This window comes from Elephantulus edwardii, unplaced genomic scaffold, assembly GCF_000299155.1.
Source record: "Elephantulus edwardii isolate Elephantulus edwardi_28Jun2011 unplaced genomic scaffold, EleEdw1.0 scaffold00045, whole genome shotgun sequence".
NCBI lineage: Eukaryota > Metazoa > Chordata > Mammalia > Macroscelidea > Macroscelididae > Elephantulus > Elephantulus edwardii.
Window position 1 is genome coordinate 13485154 of NW_006399795.1, and position 21607 is coordinate 13506760.

Consider the following 21607-nt stretch of genomic DNA (forward strand, 5'->3'; position numbering starts at 1 on the left):
ATATTTTGAAATTTTTAAATTTAAATAGCATTCAGTTTATTACAAATATTTAGTATTGGCTTCCCTTATTTCCCCCCTTTTGTTTTTATCATAATTATATTATCATCTAGATGAGCATCCTTTATACACAAACAAATAAATTAAACATAATAAACTCAAATACTTTCAAAAATCTCCATATGATCAGAAGGATTCAGGTTGAACATTCCTTGAAAGTCTGTTTTAATTGTCCCATTGCCATTTGTGAAAGGAAAAAAAGAGTGATATGTTCTTTCCAGCTACTTCCTGCTGAACATGGGCAAAGATCTGGGGCTCAGAGGCTGGATTGGGATGGCCCAGGACCAGTAGCCAGGGGAGAATATGGATGTCACAGCAGCTGGTTCAAGTTAGTTGACATTTCTTTTATCCATTTGATGTCTTGAAACCACGAGAGCTGGTAGGTTCAAGAGAGAGAGAGTGAGGGGCATCACACTTGCCCCCAAAGAGGGCAGGGGTGCAACATGCCTCGACTCCTCTCCCAGGTTTCATGCACCAGGATGTTAGATCTTCACACTGGATGTAAGGCCAAGGACTCAAGGAAGCGACCAGAGAAAGAAAGGAAGTGGAATTCCTTGCTTTTCAATGCAGCGTAGTATTCCATTGTGTGAATATACCACAGCTTCTCTATCCATTCATTTGTTGATGGGTGCTTGGGTTATTTCCAACTCTTTTGCTATAGTGAACAAAGCTACGATAAACATGGGTGTGCGTATATCTACTTGGGTGGCAATTTTGCTTTCTCTAGGGTATATTCCCAGTAGTGGAATTGCTGGGTCAAATGATATTTCTATTTGCAACTTTTTGAGAAAGTGCCATACCACCTTCCACAGTGGTTGCACCATTTTACACTCCCACCAACAGTGAATCAGGGTTCCAGTTTCTCCACAACCTGTCCAGCATTTGTTGTTTGATGTTCTATTAAATTTTGCTATTCTTACTGGGGTGAGATGATATCTCATAGTTGTTTTGATTTGCATCTCTCTTAGAGCTAGGGGTTTTGAACATTTCTTCATGTGTTCGCCATCTCAATGTCTTTGGTGAAGTGACATCTTTGCTTTTTAACACTCAAAAGAGGCCTTTGCAGCAGGTTTCCCCAGTGTGACGTATGGTTTGATTTCTAGGAATTCTTCAGATGCATTTATTAGTCGATGGCTGAGCTCCACCAGCTGCTCCACGGGAGAAAGTTGGCCAGTCTCCTCTCGTACAATTTACTGCTTCTGAAAACTCACTGGAGGGTCAGCTGTAAGTTGGTTCTGACTCAATGGTACACGGTAGTTATCTAAAGCAATTTAAAAATGCACCCACACAGAAGGTGACAGTGATGAGACATCACAAGCCTACAGATGCTGGGAGCCTTATGTTCTCTTACGTAGTTGGTGGGCTCCACAGAGCCAGTCTATGTGCAGAGATGTCATCACTCTAAAAAGAAAAGGAAAAAACCAAAACCGAACCACAGCAGGGTTTCCAGAACACAGGTACCACCTAGGGAGAATCTGATTCTTTGGGCCACTCTAGTGTTTGCTCTTGACACGCTGGCTGTCAGTCCTACATATGCAGAGTAGAACTCACTGTTCCACAGGGTTTTTCAAGGCAGACTTTCCCGAAGCAAATCATCAGGCCAGTCTTGCACAGCACTTCTGGGGGAGTTGAACTGCTAGGATTTTCGAGTGGAGTTCTAGTGGGTCCCAAGAGTTCAGCTCCCTGATGTTCTCCAACTATCAATGCAGTAGAGGAGGGCCCAAGCCTCATCTGAATTCTGGACCATTTTTTTATCTTTATACCAGCTGGATGCTCCACGAGGAGTTCTGGTGGCCTAGTAGTAAGGAATTGGCTACCAAACCAAAGACATGTGGTTCAAACCCACCAGCCACTTCACAGAAGACGGACAATCTCTCCCGCCTTTGAAAACCCACTGGAGGAGGGCCAGCTATGACTTGATAGTACGCAGCGATGAGGCAAAGTGGTAGTTGAGTGTCGTGCCCTTCACGTCTACTGGGCATGCTTTGAGAGGCAACTCATCAGTCCCCCAAGTGAAATCTTGGACCTTGGGGCTGCTTTATCCATGACTTGAGTCCACCATCAATTCTGCAAAGAAAATAGGAAGCAATCTCTTCTCATTAAGAAGACCTATGTTAAAGCAACAAATGCTGGCAAGGTTGTGGAGAAACTGGAACCCTTATACACTGTTGGTGGGAGTGTACAATGGTGCAACCACTGTGGAAGGTGGTATGGCATTTTCTCAAAAAGTTGCAAATAGAGATACCATTTGACCCAGCAATTCCACTACTGGGAATATACCCCAAGAGACCATAACTGACATCCAAGCAGATATATATGCACACCCATGTTTATTGTGGCTTTGTTCACAGTAGCAAGGAGTTGGAAACAACCTAAGTGCCCATCAACAAACAAGTGGATAGAGAAGCTGTGGTATATTCACCCAATGAAATACTACGCTGCATTGAAAAACAAGGAACTCATGCAATATTATTCAAAATGGGTGACCCTGGAGGACATTATGCTGGGTGAAGTATCTCAGTCACAAAAGGACAAATACTGCATGGTGCCATTGTTATAAAACAGGACTGACATTGGGGTTGGGGGGAGACTGAGAAAGATGGGTTCAATAATGTATACTGCACTGAAACACATGAGGGAGAAAACTGTTTAATAGGGATATGTGATAGGTATTTTTGCCATGACAGGAGTCCAGAGCGAATGCTGTCTAGTGGAGTGGACCTTGGGGGAGGGTTTGTAAAACAATGAAAGAATTTTTCTTTTACTTTTCCAAGAGGTTAGGGTACTAGGGGAGAAAAGTGCAACAACGAATGAATGGAAACCCAAAGTCTCTGTAAATTTTCATTGAAATTAATAATAAATTTAGGAAGCTCTGGTGGCCTAGTGGCAAGAAGCTGCCTTGCAATCTCAGAAGTGTGAGGTTTGAATCCACCAGATGCTCTGCTGGAGAAGGAGGGACAATGTCCTCCTGTACCAGTCAGATCCGATTTGATAGTACACACACACAAAATAATAAAATAAAATTTTTTAAAAAGAAATTAATAATAAATTTTTTAAAAGAACTGAAAAAAAAAGGAGACCTATGTTGTTGTTGTATGCCATCAAAAGCTGACCATCTGGTGGGTTTTCAGAGGCAACTCATCACATGGGAAGAGATGATACATCTTTCTCCCATGGAGCAGCTGATGTCCTCGAAGCACAGCTTCTTGCCACGAGAGCTCATTGGCAGTGGGTTTGGATGGGTTTTAGGCAGTTAAAAAAAGATTTCACAAGGCTTAACTTAAGCAAAAAGGAAAAAGTCCACTCAGTTGCCGAAGCCGCTCTGTCAACCACAGAAATCCATGTTTATTTTATTTAACATGCTTCCTGGGTCCCTTCCCACTGTATTCCCAAGGTCTTTGTGCCATTCTGTGGGGCCTCTGACATCTGTGCAATATCCTGTGTGCCTGGTGCCAAAATATATGATGAGGTGTTACATGGAGGAGGGCTGTGGACGTAGACGTGTCCCTCCCAGACACCGCCCACTGTGTGCCCTCAGCCCCGCAAGCATCTATGTGTGCTTGTGCTCGAACAAGTAGATGCTGATGAGGTAGCCCAGGCTGAAAATGGCACAGAGAAGGACAAATCCAAACATTGTCTTCAGGACAATGCCCAGTTTGCCCATGCACAGCTTCTGGCAGACCCTGTTGTTGTTGTTGTTGTTTAATGCCGTCGAGTCGTAGACGACTCATAGCGACCCTATGAATGAACAGCCTGAGCACTGTTCGTACATAGAGTTTCCGGAGGCAAGCCATTTCGGAAGTGGATGCTGCTCCTGCTTCCAGGCTTGATTTAGTCAGGAAGCTCCAGCCAACACTGTCCACCATGGGTGCCCATTACCACCATTGGCACATCACTGTCACAGGCTTCAGCATCACAGCAACCGCGAGCAACCCGAGGGCCCTTTGGGCTTAAGGCCGCCTCCTGGTTCAAACCTTAGGCCCAGGCTGGCTAGCCTCACTCCAGGGACAGAGCAAACCTGCACGTCAAACACATTCCCGGAAAAGCAGTCCACTCCAAAAACTTGCCACGATTCCTGCACTCCCACCACCACGCTCCTGCCTTCTAGCAAGGAGAGCTTCCCAGACCCTAGGATGAGAAAACTCATGTAAGCCTCAGAGTAGGGCTGGAGGAGGGAAGTGTCACTAAGGGGACAGATGGGGGATAGTGTCAGGGCAGAGTAAGCAATGGGCAGGGTGGTCTCAGGCAGGGGTGCAGAGGCAGCCCTAGGAGCTCAGCAGACTGAGGAGGAGGAGGAAGGTGGGAGCAGGGATGCAGCCACATCCCAACCTTGGGAGGGTGTTCTCAGGCTGGGGCTAGAACAGAGGGCTAGGTCCTGAGCTAAGGAGCCTGGACTTGCTAAGAATCACAGTAAGACAGAGTGGTGTCCAGGAAGGGGCCAGTCTGCCTGTCAGGGTTTGGAGGTGGGGTGGGGTCAGTGTAGGGATCTCATCTCTTAGGCATCTCGTCGTTATACAGGATCATCTCAGATCTGCTGTCCTTCCACTGGGCGTACTGGATTTCACACTCCTGAGTCTGCATTCAGTGAGGCATGCACATGTCAGCAAAGGTCTTTCCCTGGGGAAGACCAAGGCAGGGGGCCAGGCCAGGACTATATGAGGGTCAGCACATCCCAGGGGGACACACTGATGGAGCAGGAACCAACCCAGCCATCTTAAGGAGGCCCCTAGAAGCTCTGGGCCACTTTTGCAGAGTGTTTAGGTGAGCCGCTGGACCCTGTAAGAGGAGGTAAAGTTAGACTTCCAACCCAGAGGCTATCAGGTGTCAGCCACAGGTGTCCTCAGGAATACACAAGGGCAGATCTATCCAGAACTATGCGTGGGCTCCCAGATCACCATGTTCTTGTTAGGTGTTACTGAGAGTAAAACTCATAGCAGCTCTATAAACAACAGCCCTGAATCCTGTCCTACCTGGGCCATTCCCAGGAATAGAACTTGCTGGATCCTTGCGTTAGTGCCAGAGTGTCTGTGTACCCAGGTAACTGCACCTCCCCATTCTCACTAGAAGAGGTCTCTGGGGAGGCTGGCTGGGTAGACCCAGAGAACAGTGGCTAGCACCTTCAGCCCTGTAGTGAGGGGGCCTGGCTGGCCCTGCCTGGGTAGTGGTAACCCTGGGCTTGTGCAGCCCCCTTCCTGTAGCTTGGGGAGTACCTAGGACATGGGTCTCCCTCAGAAGGGAGCAGAGGCCTGTGGGGAGACCAGGGGCTTAGTGAGAGCAAAGCCTTGCAGCCTTTTGCACCTCATGGTGGTGGGTCCCCCTATGCACTGGATTGGCAGAGGCAGGATTTGAGGTGGGATTAGAGAGCAAAGCATTGTAGCCCTTCTGCACTTCATGGTGGTGGGTCCCCCTATGCACTGGACTGGTAGAAGGCAGGATTTGAGCTGGAACTAAAATGGGGAGTAGCAGCGTGACAACAGTGGTGGTGGTGGGGTCTGCAATGGGGTCTGCACACAGGGGTAGATTGCACACAGTGAAAGGCGGAGACTGAGGAGGTACGGGGTCACCAGCCTGGAAAATACTGACCTTTCCCCTCCCAGGTAATTCTGTACACAGTTGCTTAAAGGCACAGCAGCTCATGAAAGCAGGCAACCCTTAAATCCCTGATGTGATCCTGGTTTGGCCCTTCCCCAAGGTTGGACCTGGAAGAGCCAGATCACAGTCACAAATCTCCTTGCCCTGAGCAGGATCCTATCTACTAGAGGCAGTAATGTGCCAGTCCAGGCAATAGTAGTCCTGGGTTGAGATAAGCATAATAGCCTCACCTTTCCAAAGCCACCTAGCTCCGGGCAAAGTCAATTGGAATGGAGAAGGGGTTGTTAAGATGCCTGGAGTTGAAGACTCAAAGCATCCTATGAACAACAGATCTGAACCCTGCCATCCTATGCCTGCCTCATCATTTCTGCTATACTTGAGCCCATTGTTAGAGTCACCATTCAAATCTATCTTGTTGAGGGTCTTCCTCTCTCAGCATAAAAAAGAAAGAGAGGGAGTATGAGGAAGCGTGTGTTTTCATGAAAGGAACAGCAGCCTCTTCTGCCTTGAAGAGTCATGGGACTCTACGTGAATTCCATGTCTGCCACGTTCCTGTGGATTTGTGGGTGTGAAGGAAATGCTTCTTCGGGGACAGACAGGGATGTAGTTTCCTGTTACACACTGCTGGCCGGTGGAGACCAACACAGCCCTTGTGCTACACTGGTGGTGCTGAGAGGGGCGTTTCCTCTCTCCCCTCCACACTCTCTGTAGACACATGTCCTGCACCCATTTGACCAAGCAGGAGCCTCGAACCTAGCAGACCTGCCCTAATCCAGCAGAACTGGGAGCTTGGGAGAAGGGGTGGGAGCCCCTGTGGGACTCCATGCCCTCCTGAGAGTGTGAGTCTCATCCCAGACCCTTCATCCAGTCTCGAATCCCTCAGGATGCCACAATTTACAAATGGAGGGCGTTGGGGTGGGGGCCAGGGCCTGTGGGGCTCAGGGAGACTGTCAGAGCCTTGCAAGTGGCTCAGCTCTCAAGACTGGCTGATTCCTCAAAGCTCATGAAGCCAAATTTTAAAAGGGGCTGGAGAAAAACAATGTATATGAACTTTGTAAATAAACCAGTAAAAAATAATAGTGATTTTTAAAAAGTGGCTGGAGCTTCCTAAGGGGTCTTGTAGGGATCTGGGATTGGGTAGGTCTTCTGTGAAAGGTTAGACTTTCCCTTCCCTGCAGCTGCAGGCCCTGGAGTCAGCCAGCCCTCCAGCTTTGCTGCGGCGGGGAGCTACAAGGCTACCAGCCTGGGAGACTTGCCAGCAGCTCTCCTCTCCCCAGTCCGTCCAGCAGGCATGCTTATCTGTGTGCTTATCTCTGTCTGGTGCAGCTCCTCAATGTGGGTCTGAAGGGTTTGAAGCCTGATTTTATATAGAGCAAGGCAGGGTTAGAGAGGGGCAGTTCCTGGGGGAAAGCTTTTGAGGAGGGTCTAGGCATTCAGATGGCACTGTACTTAAAGAATTTGGTGTGAACCACAAGGTTGGTGGTTGGAACTGGCTTGGTGGAAGAAAAATGAAGTAGTCAGAAATAATAAAGATTTGTTGTTAAGTGCCAATGAGTTGACTGTGACCTAAAGATCAATTCGACCCCACTGGTCTGTGTCTCTCACTGTATCAGTGCTATTTTGGTTACTATGGTGTGTAGTAAGTTTTGAGGTCAAGGACTGCTATGCTTCCCACTTAATTTTTTTTTAAATTTTATTATTTTTTATGTGTGTGTACCGTCAAATCAGATCTGACTGATACAGGAGGAGATTGCCCCTCCTTCTCCAGCAGAGCATCTGGTGGATCTGAACCGTACGCCTCTGGGATTGTAGTGCAGCTTCTTGCCACTAGGCCACCAGAGCTCCTTCCCACTTCATTTTTATAAAAGCCCAAAAGGGAAAGGGGAGGGGGGTGAGACGGCAGGAAAGGGGGAGAGGATCACTAGAATACTTGAGTTCAGGGGGCGGATGGGAGTGGTGGTGAAGGAATGGGAAAGACTGATTGCACCCACAATCTAAAGGTTGTTTTTATGTGCAATTTCATCAGAACCAACTTGTGTCTAGTGGGTTTTCAGAAGTTGTAAATTGCATGGAAGCAGATTGTCCATCTTTCTCTCAGGATGCAGCTGGTGGATTCGAGCCCTTGCCTCTCAGTTGGCAGTGCAGCTTCTTACGCATTAGGCCACTGTGGTCCAGGCCACAGGAATGGACTCTAAACCCCTGAATCCCAGAAGGACCTTTCTCTCTGCACTGCGGTTTGGGGTTTTGTCTGGGAGTCAGAGAATAGACACTCCAGGGCGGAAATGAGGTCTGAGGAGCAGAACTGAATGGATCCGGACAGGCCTCCTGTGGAGGGCAGTGGACTAAGAAGTCAGACAGGACTGGGTGGAGGGTCGGGTGTGAGGCCAAGTATCGAGGTGCTCACTCAGCCTTCTTGGCATGAAGGGAGCCCTAGAGACCATGTGCCCAAGGACTTGGGTAAGGGTGCAGTTCCCACTGGGCACTGGCCCATCTCTCACAGGCAGTGTCAGTCTGTGGCCAGACCACCCTGAATGTGCCCAGTCTCATCATGGACAGTGCCAGTCGGTCCTGTTTGGAGTGAGCGAGGTGCCCAGTGTTGGCTGCCTTTAGTAAGCAGATACGGAGTGTGTACATGGATACACAGGTGGTGTAAGCAGAGAGACCAGTGTGGCTGGATCCTGCATTCAGGTGGTCCTCTAGCATTCCACTCACCCCAAAAGTCAGGACAGGAAGGCATTGGTTAACATCAGAAAAGGCATTGGTTAACATCAGCAAGCTCACCCACCATTGGGTTTTTGAGGATGTGATTTTTTAAATTGTATTATTTTTTTATGAATTATTGAATTTTTGGTTTGATTTTTATTATTATTAGTTTCAATGAAAATTTACAGACACTGTGGATTTCCGTTCATTCATTGTTGCACTTTTTCCCCTGCCCACCCCTCCCCCCTATTTTATTATTTTTTTGTGTGTGTACCATCAAATTGGATCTGACTGGTACAGGAGGAGATTGTGTCTCCTTCTCCCGCAGAGCATCTGGTGGATTCTAACCACTCACCTCTGGGATTGCAGTGCAGTTTCTTGCCACTAGGCCACCAGAGCTCCCTGAGGATGTAACTTTTAAGAGGAGGCAACAGGCTGTCTCTGTGGAGCCGCTGGTGGACTTGAACCCCTGGAATCATGCAGCTTTTTGGTTAGCTGTGCAACACACTACAGACTATGCTCCCAGAGCTCCTCAGGTGAACAGCACAGTGCTCCTTCTTTCCTCTGAGGGATGAATGGACTTGGACAGCTGTGTCCCACCCCCAACCCCCGCCTGCCCAGGGCATTCCACTACCCGATCAGCACCTCAGTCAGCCAAGCCCCGTGGGGGCAGGTTCCCAATGCCCCGGTGTGTGTGCAGCTGAGAAGAGGGGGAAGGAGTGTAGGGTGAAGGCCCAGGACCGCTGGAAGCATTCCAGTTCTGTGTGCAATCTCCCAGGGGGGACCCAGTGACATAGACTAGGTGTGCTGACTTCCAGGGAATACCCTCAGAAATTGGAGCTCATGATGGGTTCCAAGGTACAGAAGCTTATCAACTGGCTAGGCGGATGCAGGAGATAAAAAAGTGGAGACTATGAGACCAACGATAGAGTTTAATTCTGAATAAGAGGGCAGAGGCTGGGCTAGGACAGAACACAGGAGGGTGACCTCCGATCCAGGCCCTATCCTCAGCTGGGCTGCCCTGCCAGGCTTCCTGGGCATGACCTACTTGGGAGACCCTTTCTTGGATTTGCCAGATGTGGGGAACATGGAATCGGATGGGCTCAAGGGAGGCACTTTCACACCTTTCTGCTTCAGCTGGTTATAGTATTCGGTTCTCTCTGAGATGATCCTCTATGGAAGAGATGCAGTCTGCCTGGGGGACAGCTCAGTGCCTGTGCCCCCCAGTGGTCATCCTCATTGACAGTCAGAGCTAGGAAGAGCCTGGGGCCATCTAGTGCCCTCTGCCTGAGCAGAGGGACAATCTGAGATTGTCTGAGAGACAATCTGGCGTATGGATACCCACCTCCTAGAGATATTCATAGTCAGTACGAACAATTAGATGAGCAGAAGACAAGAATGGATGGGGTCCTCAGAGTCCAACTGAGGCCTCTACCCTCCACCTCCACCCTCAGATGCACATCCTGGCGGCATGGATGCAGCTGAAGGCAGGAACATACCTGTAGAACATCCAGGACTTCATTGTCAGAGATCTCAGTGGACATGGACTTGATCCCTGTGCTGTTGAAGGTGGTCTGGATGATCTTATCTCTTAGTCTTTCCAGCTAGGAGCAAAGAAAAGAAACATCACTTGCCTTTGGCACCTTTTTGTTGTTGTTGTTATGTGCCATCGAGTCACCTGCAACTCATTAGCTCTGAAACCTGCCATATCATGAACCAATCTCATTGACTCCAACAGACTTAATCGTATTTCTCCAGGCTTCGAGTCAATCCATCCCAGCCCCTCTTCTAATTTTGGCAGGCCTAAATGGGAGATATCACACTCATTATTTATGAGCTGCATCTGCTGGCTGAGCAAATAATCTGAGATGTTGGACTGTATGAAGAATGTGGCATCAAGATTGGATGAAGACATCAATAATCTTTGACCACACAACCTTGCTTGCAGAAAATGAAGAAGACTTGAAGCACCTACTGACTTTCACTATGGATTACGCTTCAACGTAAAGAAACCAAATAAATCTCACACCTGGACCAATAAACAATATCAAGGTAGACGTAGAAAGGATCGAAGCTGTCAATGATTTCATTTTACTTGGATCCATACTCAACGCCCATGAAATCTCAAGACAAGAAACTAAATGATGTGTTGCATTGAGCAAATTGGCTGCTAAAAACCTCTCTATGGTGTTAAAGAATTCAACTTTGTGCCTGATTCAAGCCATAGCATTTTAAAATCACTTCATAAATGTATACAGTTCAAATAAGGAAGATCGAAGAAGGATTAATGGCTTTAAATTGTGTTGGAGAAGAGTGTTGACTATGTACCATGAACTGCCAAAAGAATAAATCTTTCTTGGAAGAAGTCAAACCAAATGATTCTTAGAAGCAATGACATCATCTTGCGTACTTTATGTATGTTATAAGGGGAGTCCAGTCTTCAGACAAGTCTATCTTTGCTTGTAAAAATAGAAAGTCAATGAAAAAGAGGAAGACCTTGTGTACAAGATGTGTGTACACGTCTGTTAGTATTATCCCACTTAGCATTGTCTTTGTTATGTTACTTAAGGAGGGTAAGTTTATGTTGGTGAGGAGTATTGAACAGGCCTGCCAAGAGAACAAGCAAAACTTTCTTGAAGAAAGTGCAACCACCATGATCCTTAGAGAAGGGACGGGGAAACTTTGCCTCATTTATTTGGGTATATTTTCAGGAGGAACCAGTCCTTGGAGAGAGACAACATGCTGGGAAAGGTGCAGGGTTACTGAAAGAGAAGACGACCCCAGTGAGATGAACTGACGTCATGACTACCTCAGTGGGCTTGCGCATGAGACATCCTGAGGATGGTGCAGGTGGGCAGGACTCATGATCGTGAGGAGTTGTGGTCAACAACAACAACAACAACAACAACAACAACAGTGTACGGTGTTTCTTGAATATTGGCGATCTTGTGTGTGTGTGTACCATCAAATCAGATCTGACTGGTACAGGAGGAGAGTGTCCTTCCTTCTCAAGAAGAGCATCTGGTGAATTCGAACCACAGTCCTCTGGGATTGCAGTGCAGCTTCTTGCCATTAGGCCACCAGAGCTCCGAATATTGACTATCTTTTGAGATATAAAAAGAAATTAAGCAACCAAGCACAAGGAGATGGGATAAGAGGTGCCAAGACTTGTGGAGATCTCCATGGGACCAGGAAGTAGAATCTGAAGAGACAAAGACTTTTCTCCATCGCTGACAAAGAGAGAACATCTACTTCTCGAATCTCTGTCTGGATTTGGACTTCTACTCTCCCAAAAAGTGAGCAAATAAATTTCTGTGTATTAAAGCTTCTTTTCTATTTAGCTACACTGTTCAAAATAGCCACATAATAGAATTTCCCCAAGGGTTGGTTCATCAGTGGCTGGATAAATAATGGATGGATATCCATATATTGGAAATGAAGATCTGATATAGGTCAGCACAGAGATGAACCTTGAAAACATGAGGCAGAATGGCTAGAACTGTGTCATGCCACTTATATTTACTACCCAGGACAGACAAATGAGATGAAAGGGGATGGGGGGTTGGGGGCTGTGAACAGCTACTGCTTAAAGGGGACAGAATTTCTGTCTGGGTCAGTGAAAGATTTTGGAAATAGATCATGATGACAGTTGCATGATATAATGAGTACAATTAATGCCATGGTGTTGTGTACTTAAAAATGGTTAAATTGATACATTTTAGGTCATGTAGATTTTATTACAATCAAAACCTAGCTTAATTTTGAACTTTAAGTAAGGTCACCTCTCTGTAAATGTCCTTTATCTGCTATCTGGTTTCCTCAAGCAGAATGTGTCCACTGGTTTCCTCAAGCAGAATGTGTCCACTGCACCCTTGGTGACTTTGTACACATGAACTTGGCCACTAAGAGTTAGCCCTAAAACAACTATGAGATATCATCTCAACCCAGTAAGAATAGCAAAATTCAACAGAACAGCAAACAACAATTGCAGGTGAACTTGTGGAGAAACTGGAACCCTTATTCATTGTTGGTGGGAGTGTAAAATGGTGCAACCACTATGGAAGGCTGTATGGCGTTTTCTCAAAAAGTTGGAAATAAGGGAGCTCTGGTGGCTGCATTGCAGTCTCAGAGGTATGAGGTTCAAATCCAGCAGATGCTCTACTGGAATAAGAGGGGCAATTTCCACCTGTACCAGTCCAATCTGATTTGATGGCACACGCACACAAAATTAAAAAAAAAAAATTTAAAAAAGTTGGAAATAGAAAAACCATTTGACACAGCAATTCCACTACTGGGAATATACCCTAAAGAAACCATAACTGCCACCCAAGCAGATATATGCGCACCCATGTTTATTGCTGCTTTGTTCATAATAGCAAAGAGATGAAAACAAATCAAGTGCCCATCAACAAACGCATGGATAGAGAAGCTGTGGTATATTCACACAATGGCATACTACACTGCATTGAAACCCAAGGAACTTATGCAATATTCTTCAAAATGGGTGACCAGGGAGGATTTTATGCTGAATAAAATATTTCCATCACAAAAGGATAAATACTGCGTAATGCCACTGTCATAAAACAGTACTGACATGGGAGTTGGAAAGGGACTAAGAACTAAGAGGGGATAAATAATGTACACTGCATTGAAACAGATGAAGGAGAGAACTGCTTAAAAGGAATATGTGATTAGGTATTATTGGCATGACAAGAGTCCAGAATAAGAGCTGCATAGTAACTTTAGTTGACTAGGGTGGGAAGGGGAATTGTACAACAATGAAAGAATTTTTTTCTCAAAGAGAAAAGCAAAGTGGGGGGAGGGGCAGGGAGGAAAATGTGCAACAATGAAAGAATGGAAATTCAAGTTCTCTATAAATTTTCATTAAAATATCAATTAAAAAAGAAGAAAAAAGTTAACCCTATAGTGAAGACTGGTCAGATTCAAATCCCCAAACCATTTTTTAGGTAGTCTGGGGTGTTAGGTGGGTTAGTAATCATTCTTTGTTTCAATTTCCCTGTCTAAAGCGAGGATAGTTACAGTCCTCACTTCATCCTCTGTTAAAAGGGTTAAATGTATTTCCTATCACTGAACAACTTAGAACAGCACCCACAGAGCATGTACTATAAAGGACAAATGCCAGATGCCCAAGGTTTTCAAGTGATGATTTTTCAGAGGAAAGTCACCAGGACTTTCTTCCTAGGTGTGTCTGGGTCCACTTGCACCTTCAACCTTTTGGTTACCTGCTGAGCTAATTGATTGCAACTTCCAGGGACCCCAAAAATCACAAGCAGGCATACTTATTACACTGATTCCACAGCCTCTGTGCAAATCTAACCGCTCCACAGCCCAGCCCAAGTCCCACGTCCCTCATAGATAGAGAGGCCCGTGCCTAGGAAGCTCCTTCCTGTCATTATTCTAAATCTCCCTCCTCCTCTCTCCACCATTTTCTGCTTCTGCCAACATTTCAGGGGCATCATCATCTAGCTGGGCGCTGGGATGAAGATTAGATAGTCAGAACCCTGCCCTCTCAGCAGGCACGCTCCCCTCTGGCTGACAGTGGGCAGGGGTCCAACGTCTGCACTGCCAGTTACTGGGCCAAGACCCTCAGGAGGCGGAGCTGGGCATACCCTGGCCTGGGCGCTCTCCAGGGCCACACGAGCCTGCTGCTCCTCCTGCTGGATCAGCTCGCTCCTGTTCTGCAGCTCCTCCTGCAGCTGCTTCCCCTGCTGCAGGTGTTTCTGCTCCAGGCTCAGCTGGATCTGCAGCTGATGCACCTTGGCGGTGTATTCCGAGATGACCTGGTCACGATTCATGAGTTCTCTTTCCAGGTCCATCACTTGCTGTTGGAGAGCCAGGAGGACAGAGGAGAAAGGGACACTGTGGGTGCTCTCGGTGTCATTCCTTCCATTCCCCTCAGAGGTGGGGGACCCACTCTTTCTGGAGCCCAGGTTGAGATCCTGAGCCGATGACTGCAAGGACTGTGGGCTGTCCTGAGACACGCTGTGTGGGGACCTGCTTGAAAGAAAAGTCTCTCAAATATTCGAGTACTCGTGTTGTCCTGAAGTCAATGCTGATTTACAGCATCACCTTTGGTCTCTAGGGCTGTAAACTTGAATGAGAGGAGCCTGCCCTTTGTTCTCCTGAGAAGGGGTCAGTGGATTAGATCCACTGGAGATGCTCAGCCTTTGGTTAGCCATGCAACATGCTATCGCCTATGCCACCAGAGATCCTCGGCATAAGGGGAACTGTACGGCCTGTCTAAGGTGCCCCGGCGGCGGAGTCCACAGCGTGCGGTGCTGCTAACTGAAACGCTGCCTGTCTCCAACATCTCCTCCCATTAAGTTTTAGAGCTCTGGAAATCCGAGGGAGGGTTGCTATGAATCAGAATCGACTGCGTGGGAGCAGGTTGGTTACTTACCTACAAATTAAGAAGCCTTAGTGGCCCAGCAGGTGAGCTCTGGCGGCCTAGGCAGTAGGGAATTATGCTGCCAACCCAAAGACAGGCAGTTCAAACCTACCAACCGTTCCATGGGAGGAAACGGGGCAATTTCCTCCCATGTGATTTAAAGCCTCTGAAAACCCACTGGAGGGTCAGCCAGGAGTTAGTTCTCACTCAATATTAGTGAGAGAGAGACAGAGAAAGAGAGAGAGTGTGCTTTATATGTTGAGTTGTTAACCAAAAGGTCAGTGGGTCAAATACCTCAGCTGCTCAAAGGGAGAAAGGTGAAGCGGTGTGCTCTTGTTGTGATTTATAGCTTGGGAAACGCTTCGGAGTGCAGCCATCAGTTGGGATTGATTGGGGGCATTCTCAGCTTCCTCTTGCCTTATTACTCTGTCCCAGGAAGTAGAGCCAGAACAAGGACTTGGCTGGCCATTTGCCAGCACCCAGAGCTTACCTGTCGGAGGAGAAGGTTGTCCTTCTCGATGAGCCCCATCATTTCTTCATGTTTCTTGCCTTCTCGGAGGTTGGAGAACTGAAAGGCAGGCAGAAGGGTTAGCCCAGGGGACAGCCAGGCAGAGCGGGCAGCTTGTACACTCGCGGTCAGTGTTCCTCCCTCCCTTTGTTACTGTCGGCTGCCACCAAGTCAACCTCAGCTCATGGTGATCCCACGCACAGCAGCACTGGACCACTGTGATCCATAGGTCGTCACAGGCTGGATTCCAGACAGAGTCGATTACCAGCACATTTCTTCCTAGTCTGTCTGAATCTGGAGGTTTTACTGGAACAGAGCCCAGCTTGAGCCTCCCCAATTATGACTCGTTATTAACCCTCTTGAGCCTCCCCAATTTTGACTCGTTATTAACCCTCTGTTGGGTCTCCAAGGCTGTGAATTTTTAAGCAGGGACACTCCTCATCTTCTTCTCTTGAAGTGACTGGTGGATTTGAAGTGCAGTTAAGATGTGTTAATGATATTTGGTGACTGGAATGCAAAAGTTGGAAATAATAAAGAAGAAATAGTAGTTTGAAAATAAGGGCTTGGTGACAGAAATGAGGCTGGAAATAGAATGATTGAATTTTGTCTTTTCAATGATTTATTCATCACAAATACCATTTTAAAAAGACACAAACGGTGACTATACACACGGACCTCCCTGACGGGCTGCAGAGGAATCAGAATGACTACATCTATGGACAGAATCCTTGGAGAAGCTCAATACGGTCAGTCAAAACTAGGCCAGGCGTGGACAGAGGGTCAGATCCTCAATTACTCATATGCAAGTTCAAATTGAGGCTGAAGAAAATGAAAATAAGTCCACAGGAGCCAAAATATGGTCTCAAATCTATTCCATTGAATTTCAAGATCATATTAAGAATAGGTTTGAGAAGCTGCACTGCAATCCCAGAGGTACACAGTTTGAATCCACCAGATTCTCTGCTGGAGAAGGAGGGGCAATCTCCTCCTGTACCGATTTGATGATACACACACAGAGAAATAATAAAATAAAATAAGAATAGATTTGAAGCACTGAACACCAATGCTAGAAGACCAGATGAGTTGTGCAATGATATCAAAGGTCTCATCCATGAAGAAAGCAAAAGGACATTACAAAAACATAGGAGAAAGAAAAAATTGAAATGGATGTCAGAAGAGACTCTCAAAATTATACTAGAGTGTCAAGAAGCCAAAACAAAGGGAAAACATGCCAAAGTAAAAGAGCTGAACAGAAGATTTCCAAGGGCAACACGAGAAGACAAAGCAAAGTGTTGTAATGTGCAGAGTTGGAGTTGGAGAATAAAAAGGGAAGAACTCGCTCTAGATGTCATTTTTAAAAAAATTTATGTATGTATGTATGTATGTATGTATTTTTCATTTCAATGAACATCTACAGAGATTTTGGAATTCCATTCATTCATTGTTGCACCCTTCTCCCTCGCTCTGCATTTCTTAAGCTGAGAAAACGGAAACGTAAGTTTAAGCCTTGAACTGCAATATTGAAAGATGTTGTGGGCAATATATTGAATGACCCAGAAAGCATCAAAAGATGGAGGGAATACACAGAATCACTGTACCCAACTCATGTGGATTAAGAGTGCTCATTCCGTGTACATGAGGAGTAGGAATAAACACGTGTGCCAAGCACACAGTGGGCACCACAAGGGTTGGCCGCCTTGTTGGACAAGTCTAGTGCACAGTGGGTGTTAATAGGGGTTGACCACCTTGTCAGACATGGCCTGAAGCTGATTCTTGCGCTCCCGCAGCTCCTTCTGCAGTATCTCGTTCTCCATGTTGACTTTTCGTAGCTGAGACTCTTGGAAATCCACTTGCCTTTGCAACGACATAATCACTCCTGAATGAGTAAAGGACAAACAAAGGGGACAGGGATACAGAAAGATGGAACGCTGAACAAGAAGAGGCTGGTTGTCACCATGTCAGCCTGAAGGTGCTCTGGGCCCCTGTGAGGTACAGGTTGAGCCCCTTGCATCAAATTGCTGGGAGGATGAACCCTGCTCCTCCCACCCTCAGAACAAAGCAGGCAGCATCTGGGTGCTCCCCACCCACGTCTGCACCAGCCCCTTCCCCAGGTGAGCCTAGCATCAGCAGTGGTGGCGGGTCCTTCCTACCTGTCGCCAGCGAGTATCTGTTCCTGGTGATCTCCAGGTCACACTGGATCTCCTCGACCACCTGCTCATACTCCTCCAGCCTGGCCATCAGTTCATCCTCAAACGTCTCATCCAGGGAATAGATCCTCTTCTGAATCTCATCTTTTTCCTCATCATCTCGTTCCTCTTCCACTGGGCTTTCCTCTTCCTCTTCCTTAACCCCCTCCTCTTCCTCATCCATTTCCTCCTGCACAGCCCCCTTCTTGTCCGCAGCCCTCTTTCCACTGCCCTGTGCTCCCTCAGCAGCCCTTGCCAGGTCTTCTTCCTCCTCGCCTCCTTTCAAGTCCTTGCCCTTCTGGGCCACCATGGAATCCTGCATTTGAGAGAGGAAGGCCATGTGCTGGGTGGGGCGGGGAGGGGGAATTCAGAGGGAGTTTCACTTCAGGCTGCTATAGGGGGTTCAGAGAGAAGGTGACACCCACTGGGCACTGTGCCAAAAGCTAGCCAAACACACCTGTGCCCCACAATCTGCTCCTTTGCTGGCAAGAGGCTTGTACTCGCGGATGGGTGTACCTCCTCTGTTCCCCTGCAGGGGCCCGAAGGCCTACATCAGGGGGCACCTGAAGTCAGGGCTGCAGGTAGGGACAGCTCAACGGGGCAGGAACCCTGGGAGAGGCTCCAGAGTAGAGTTGACAGGCTCTTGCCTTGGGCAGACTCGCGAACCCATTGGCCTGGCACCAGTGTACCTGTTTCCACCCCAGTGGTGACTCCGCCTCCTCCTCCTCCCTGCTGACTTCCGGCAGGACGGACAGGCTCAGCTGCTTTTGCTTAGTGGGGGACTCTGGCAGCTGCTCCTCCAGGAAGCTCAGGTGGGTCCTTAGGCTTTCAAAACGCTCCCACAGTGCCTCTGGGGTGATGTGATGCTTCGACGTGTCCTCCTGGCAAGGCGGCAGCAGTTGATCCTCATAGAGGCAGGGAGACCCGCTATCCTCCTGCCAAGGGGTCAGAGCACATCGAGGTTACGGAGTGGGAAGCCAGCAGCTCTGCGGGAATTCATTAGGACACACGCAAGGAGGGCTGCGGATGCCCGTCCTAGACATGCTGTCTGCCGGTATCGCTGGGCCCTGTGCCTGTCACACCTATCTAACAGCCCGCGGGAAGCTGCGGAATGGGAACACAGGGTGGTCCTCTCCTCCTCCCTAGACACCTGTCCACTGCCTGCCCCCATCACTATCAGCAGCTCTCTGGTCCCTGGGACTCTGCTACAGGCTGAAGCCTCCCTCTCCGTCATGCCTACCCTCAGCATCAGCCGGGCCCTATATCTTCTGCATTAAACAATCATGAGCCCAGGCCGAGCCCAGGGTCCCCGCTACATCCACACAGGTCTGCTTCCCACACTCACTTCTCTCTTCCCCAGCCATGGGCAGGCAGCACCACCCTCCCCATCTTTGAGGAGGAGACAGGCCAGGTCAGGAGCACCCCAGAGCCAGAGAGTGGAAGGAAGGGACAGTGGCAAGAACAGGAACCTGAGCCTGGGGTGTTAACCACCTGGCCACCTCACGACAGAGTTGTGGCAATGTGCTCACCGGCAGGGTCACCCTCCACCCCTAGGCTTCCAGCGCTATCCGCAAGCCCAGAAGTCAACTCAGGCCCTTAACCCAGACTCTTCAAGCAAGCAGTTGAAAAGCAGGCTGAGAGCTGAGCTGAGACAGCCTTTGGGTATCAAGGTGCCAGCTCAAAACTCCTTTTCTCTGTCACATTTTTTCTCCCTTGGATCTGAATTCCTGTCTCTTAGTCAAAATCCTGGGAGTCAGGCAAGGGCCAGGTAGCATCCAGGGTACCAGGGAGTCAGCTCAGGAGCCTACAAGACCCTGGCAAGTGAGGGTCCTTTTGAGCAGCATCCTGATTGCGCCCCAGATGCTGGCTTACCTGCAGGCCTGGCGACATGACCATCTCCCCGACTCTGCCTTTTAGCAGGTGCTGAAGCTGCTTCTTCAGGGCCTCCATCTCCTTCCACAGCATGAGGATCTCTTCGTTTTTCTTCCGGCTCTGCCGCTCTAGCTCCGACAGCCGCTGCACCTCCTTACCCAGCATGAACAGCATGTTGTCCTGCGATAGAGGAAACCCAAGTGGGTTCACGCAGCCTCAAGCCCCTTTCTCTCCCACTGTCTCCAGGCTTCTCATTGTACAGCAGACCCAGGCCCAGAAGAGCCTGCTGTGCAGGAACCCCTAAGTCCTGAGACCATGATACACACGTATAACCACTCACTGTAGCCAGGCCCTGTAGCCGTGTCTCCTCTGCGTCTATGCCCGAGGACTTTTTGTTAGGTGCTGTCTTGTCAATTTTGATCCCTACTGATCCCATGTGATAGATTAAAACTGCCCCCTGGGGTTTTCTAGGCTTTGATCTTCAAGTCGAACACTAGGTCTTTCTCTCATGGGGCTGATGAATGGGTGTGAACTGCTGGGCATGTGGTTATCAGGCAAATGCTTAATGTTTGTGCCACCAGGGCTCCTAAAAGCAAGCCCTAAAGGGCTCCAAGAGGTTTGTGATCAGCCTTCCTTTCCGAATTGACTCTTAGCTGACCCTCTAGTGGATTTTCAGAAAGATGGGAAGAGACTGCTCATCTTTGTCCTGTGGAGTAGCAGGTGGATTCAAACCATCAGCCTTTGAGTTGGCAGTGCAATTCCGTGTCCACTAGGCCACCAAAGCTCCTTATAAGGAATAGAATAGAATAGACTGAATAGAATAGAATAGAATGAATAGAATAGAATAGAACAGAACAGAATAGAAGTACAAGCCTACACCATTTGCCCATTTATATCCTATATGACCCCAACTGTCCAAACTCTTGCATTATTTATTTCTGTTGTTTTTGTTGTTGTTGTTGTTCTTAGGTGCTGTCAAGTCGAGTACAACTCATAGTGACCCTATGCACAGAAGATCTGAACCCTGTTCTATCCTGCACCATCCTCACATTTCCTGATAAACAAGGGCCCGATGTAGCAGTCACCGTGTCAATCTACATGGTCGAGGGTCTTCCTCTCCTTCACCAACCCTCCACCCTTCCCAGGATTATGTTTAATTAAAAGGTTACCAGAGCACCCCAGGCCTCCTGGTCAGACAGAAGCTAGTGGAACCTTCACGATTTTAACTCAAATGATTTGCTCAGCATACGTATTGAACAGATGTGAAGAAAGGATACAACTTCACACACGTTTCCTGATTTTAGACCACTCAGTATTCCTTTGATCTGTTCAGATAACAACTTCTTAATCTATGTAGTTTCCCATGAGAATAATTAAGTTCTGTGAGTTTCATTTGTTGGCTGCAATTTGTTATGATGTATACAGTCAAAAGCCTTTGAGCTGTGGTGTTGGAGAAGAGCACGGAACATTCCACGGATGGCCAAAAGAACAAACAAACCTGTCTTGGAGAAAGTGCAGCCAGAGTGCTCTTTGGAGGCAAAGATGATACAGAGCTTCACCTTACAGACTTTGGGCATGTTGCTAAGAGGTGTTATTCCTTGGAAAGAGACATGATGCTCGGAAAAGCAGAACAGAACATGGCATAGAAGAAGAAGACCCTTAGCCAAGTAGATTGACACCATGGGCTCTAATGTGCCAGGAAGTGTGAAGATGGCACAGAATAGGACAACGTTCAGACCTGTTATCCATAGGGTCATTATGGGTTGTACTTGAGGGCACCTAACAACAATAACAACAACAACAACAACACACAGTCAAATGTCTTCACATAGTCAATAAAACCCAAATAAACATTTTTCTGGTTTTCTCTGCTTTCAGCCAAGATCCATCTGACAACAGCAACATCTCTGGTGCCATGGTCTCTTCTGAATCCAGCTTGAATTCTGGATTCACTTCTCTATGGATGTACTGTTCCAGCAGCCATTTTTGCATCATCTTCAGCAAAAATTTACTTGTATATATTATTAATAATATTGGCTGACTATTTCTATACTCTGCTGAATCACTTTTAAAAAAATGGGAACAAATATGAATCTCTGCTAGTCAGTTGGTCAGGTAACTGTCTTCCAACTTTCCAAATTTCTTGGCATAGCTTAGTGAGCACATTCAGGGCTGCATCTGTTTGTTGCCATGCCAACTGGCATTCTATAAATTCCTGGGTCATATTTTTCCCAATGGCTTCAGTGCAGCTTGAATGTCTTCCTTCATTACTATCGGTTT

At 47.5% G+C, this 21607-nt stretch overlaps 1 protein-coding gene across 1 annotated transcript in view; it reads right to left on the bottom strand.

Annotated features, from left to right (window-relative positions):
• Window positions 1-8982: 8982 nt before the first annotated feature.
• The window catches only part of CCDC27 (coiled-coil domain containing 27), a 25599-nt gene continuing 12974 nt past the window's right edge, over window positions 8983-21607 (bottom strand). The window contains exons 5-14 of the mRNA XM_006885925.1: window positions 19328-19477; window positions 18145-18390; window positions 17913-18002; window positions 17420-17798; window positions 17015-17145; window positions 15252-15329; window positions 13983-14195; window positions 9852-9956; window positions 9401-9525; window positions 8983-9052 (exon numbers count right to left, since the gene is read on the bottom strand). Of these exons, the coding sequence (XP_006885987.1) occupies window positions 8983-9052; window positions 9401-9525; window positions 9852-9956; window positions 13983-14195; window positions 15252-15329; window positions 17015-17145; window positions 17420-17798; window positions 17913-18002; window positions 18145-18390; window positions 19328-19477 (1587 nt within the window). The remainder of the gene's footprint in view (window positions 9053-9400; window positions 9526-9851; window positions 9957-13982; window positions 14196-15251; window positions 15330-17014; window positions 17146-17419; window positions 17799-17912; window positions 18003-18144; window positions 18391-19327; window positions 19478-21607) is intronic.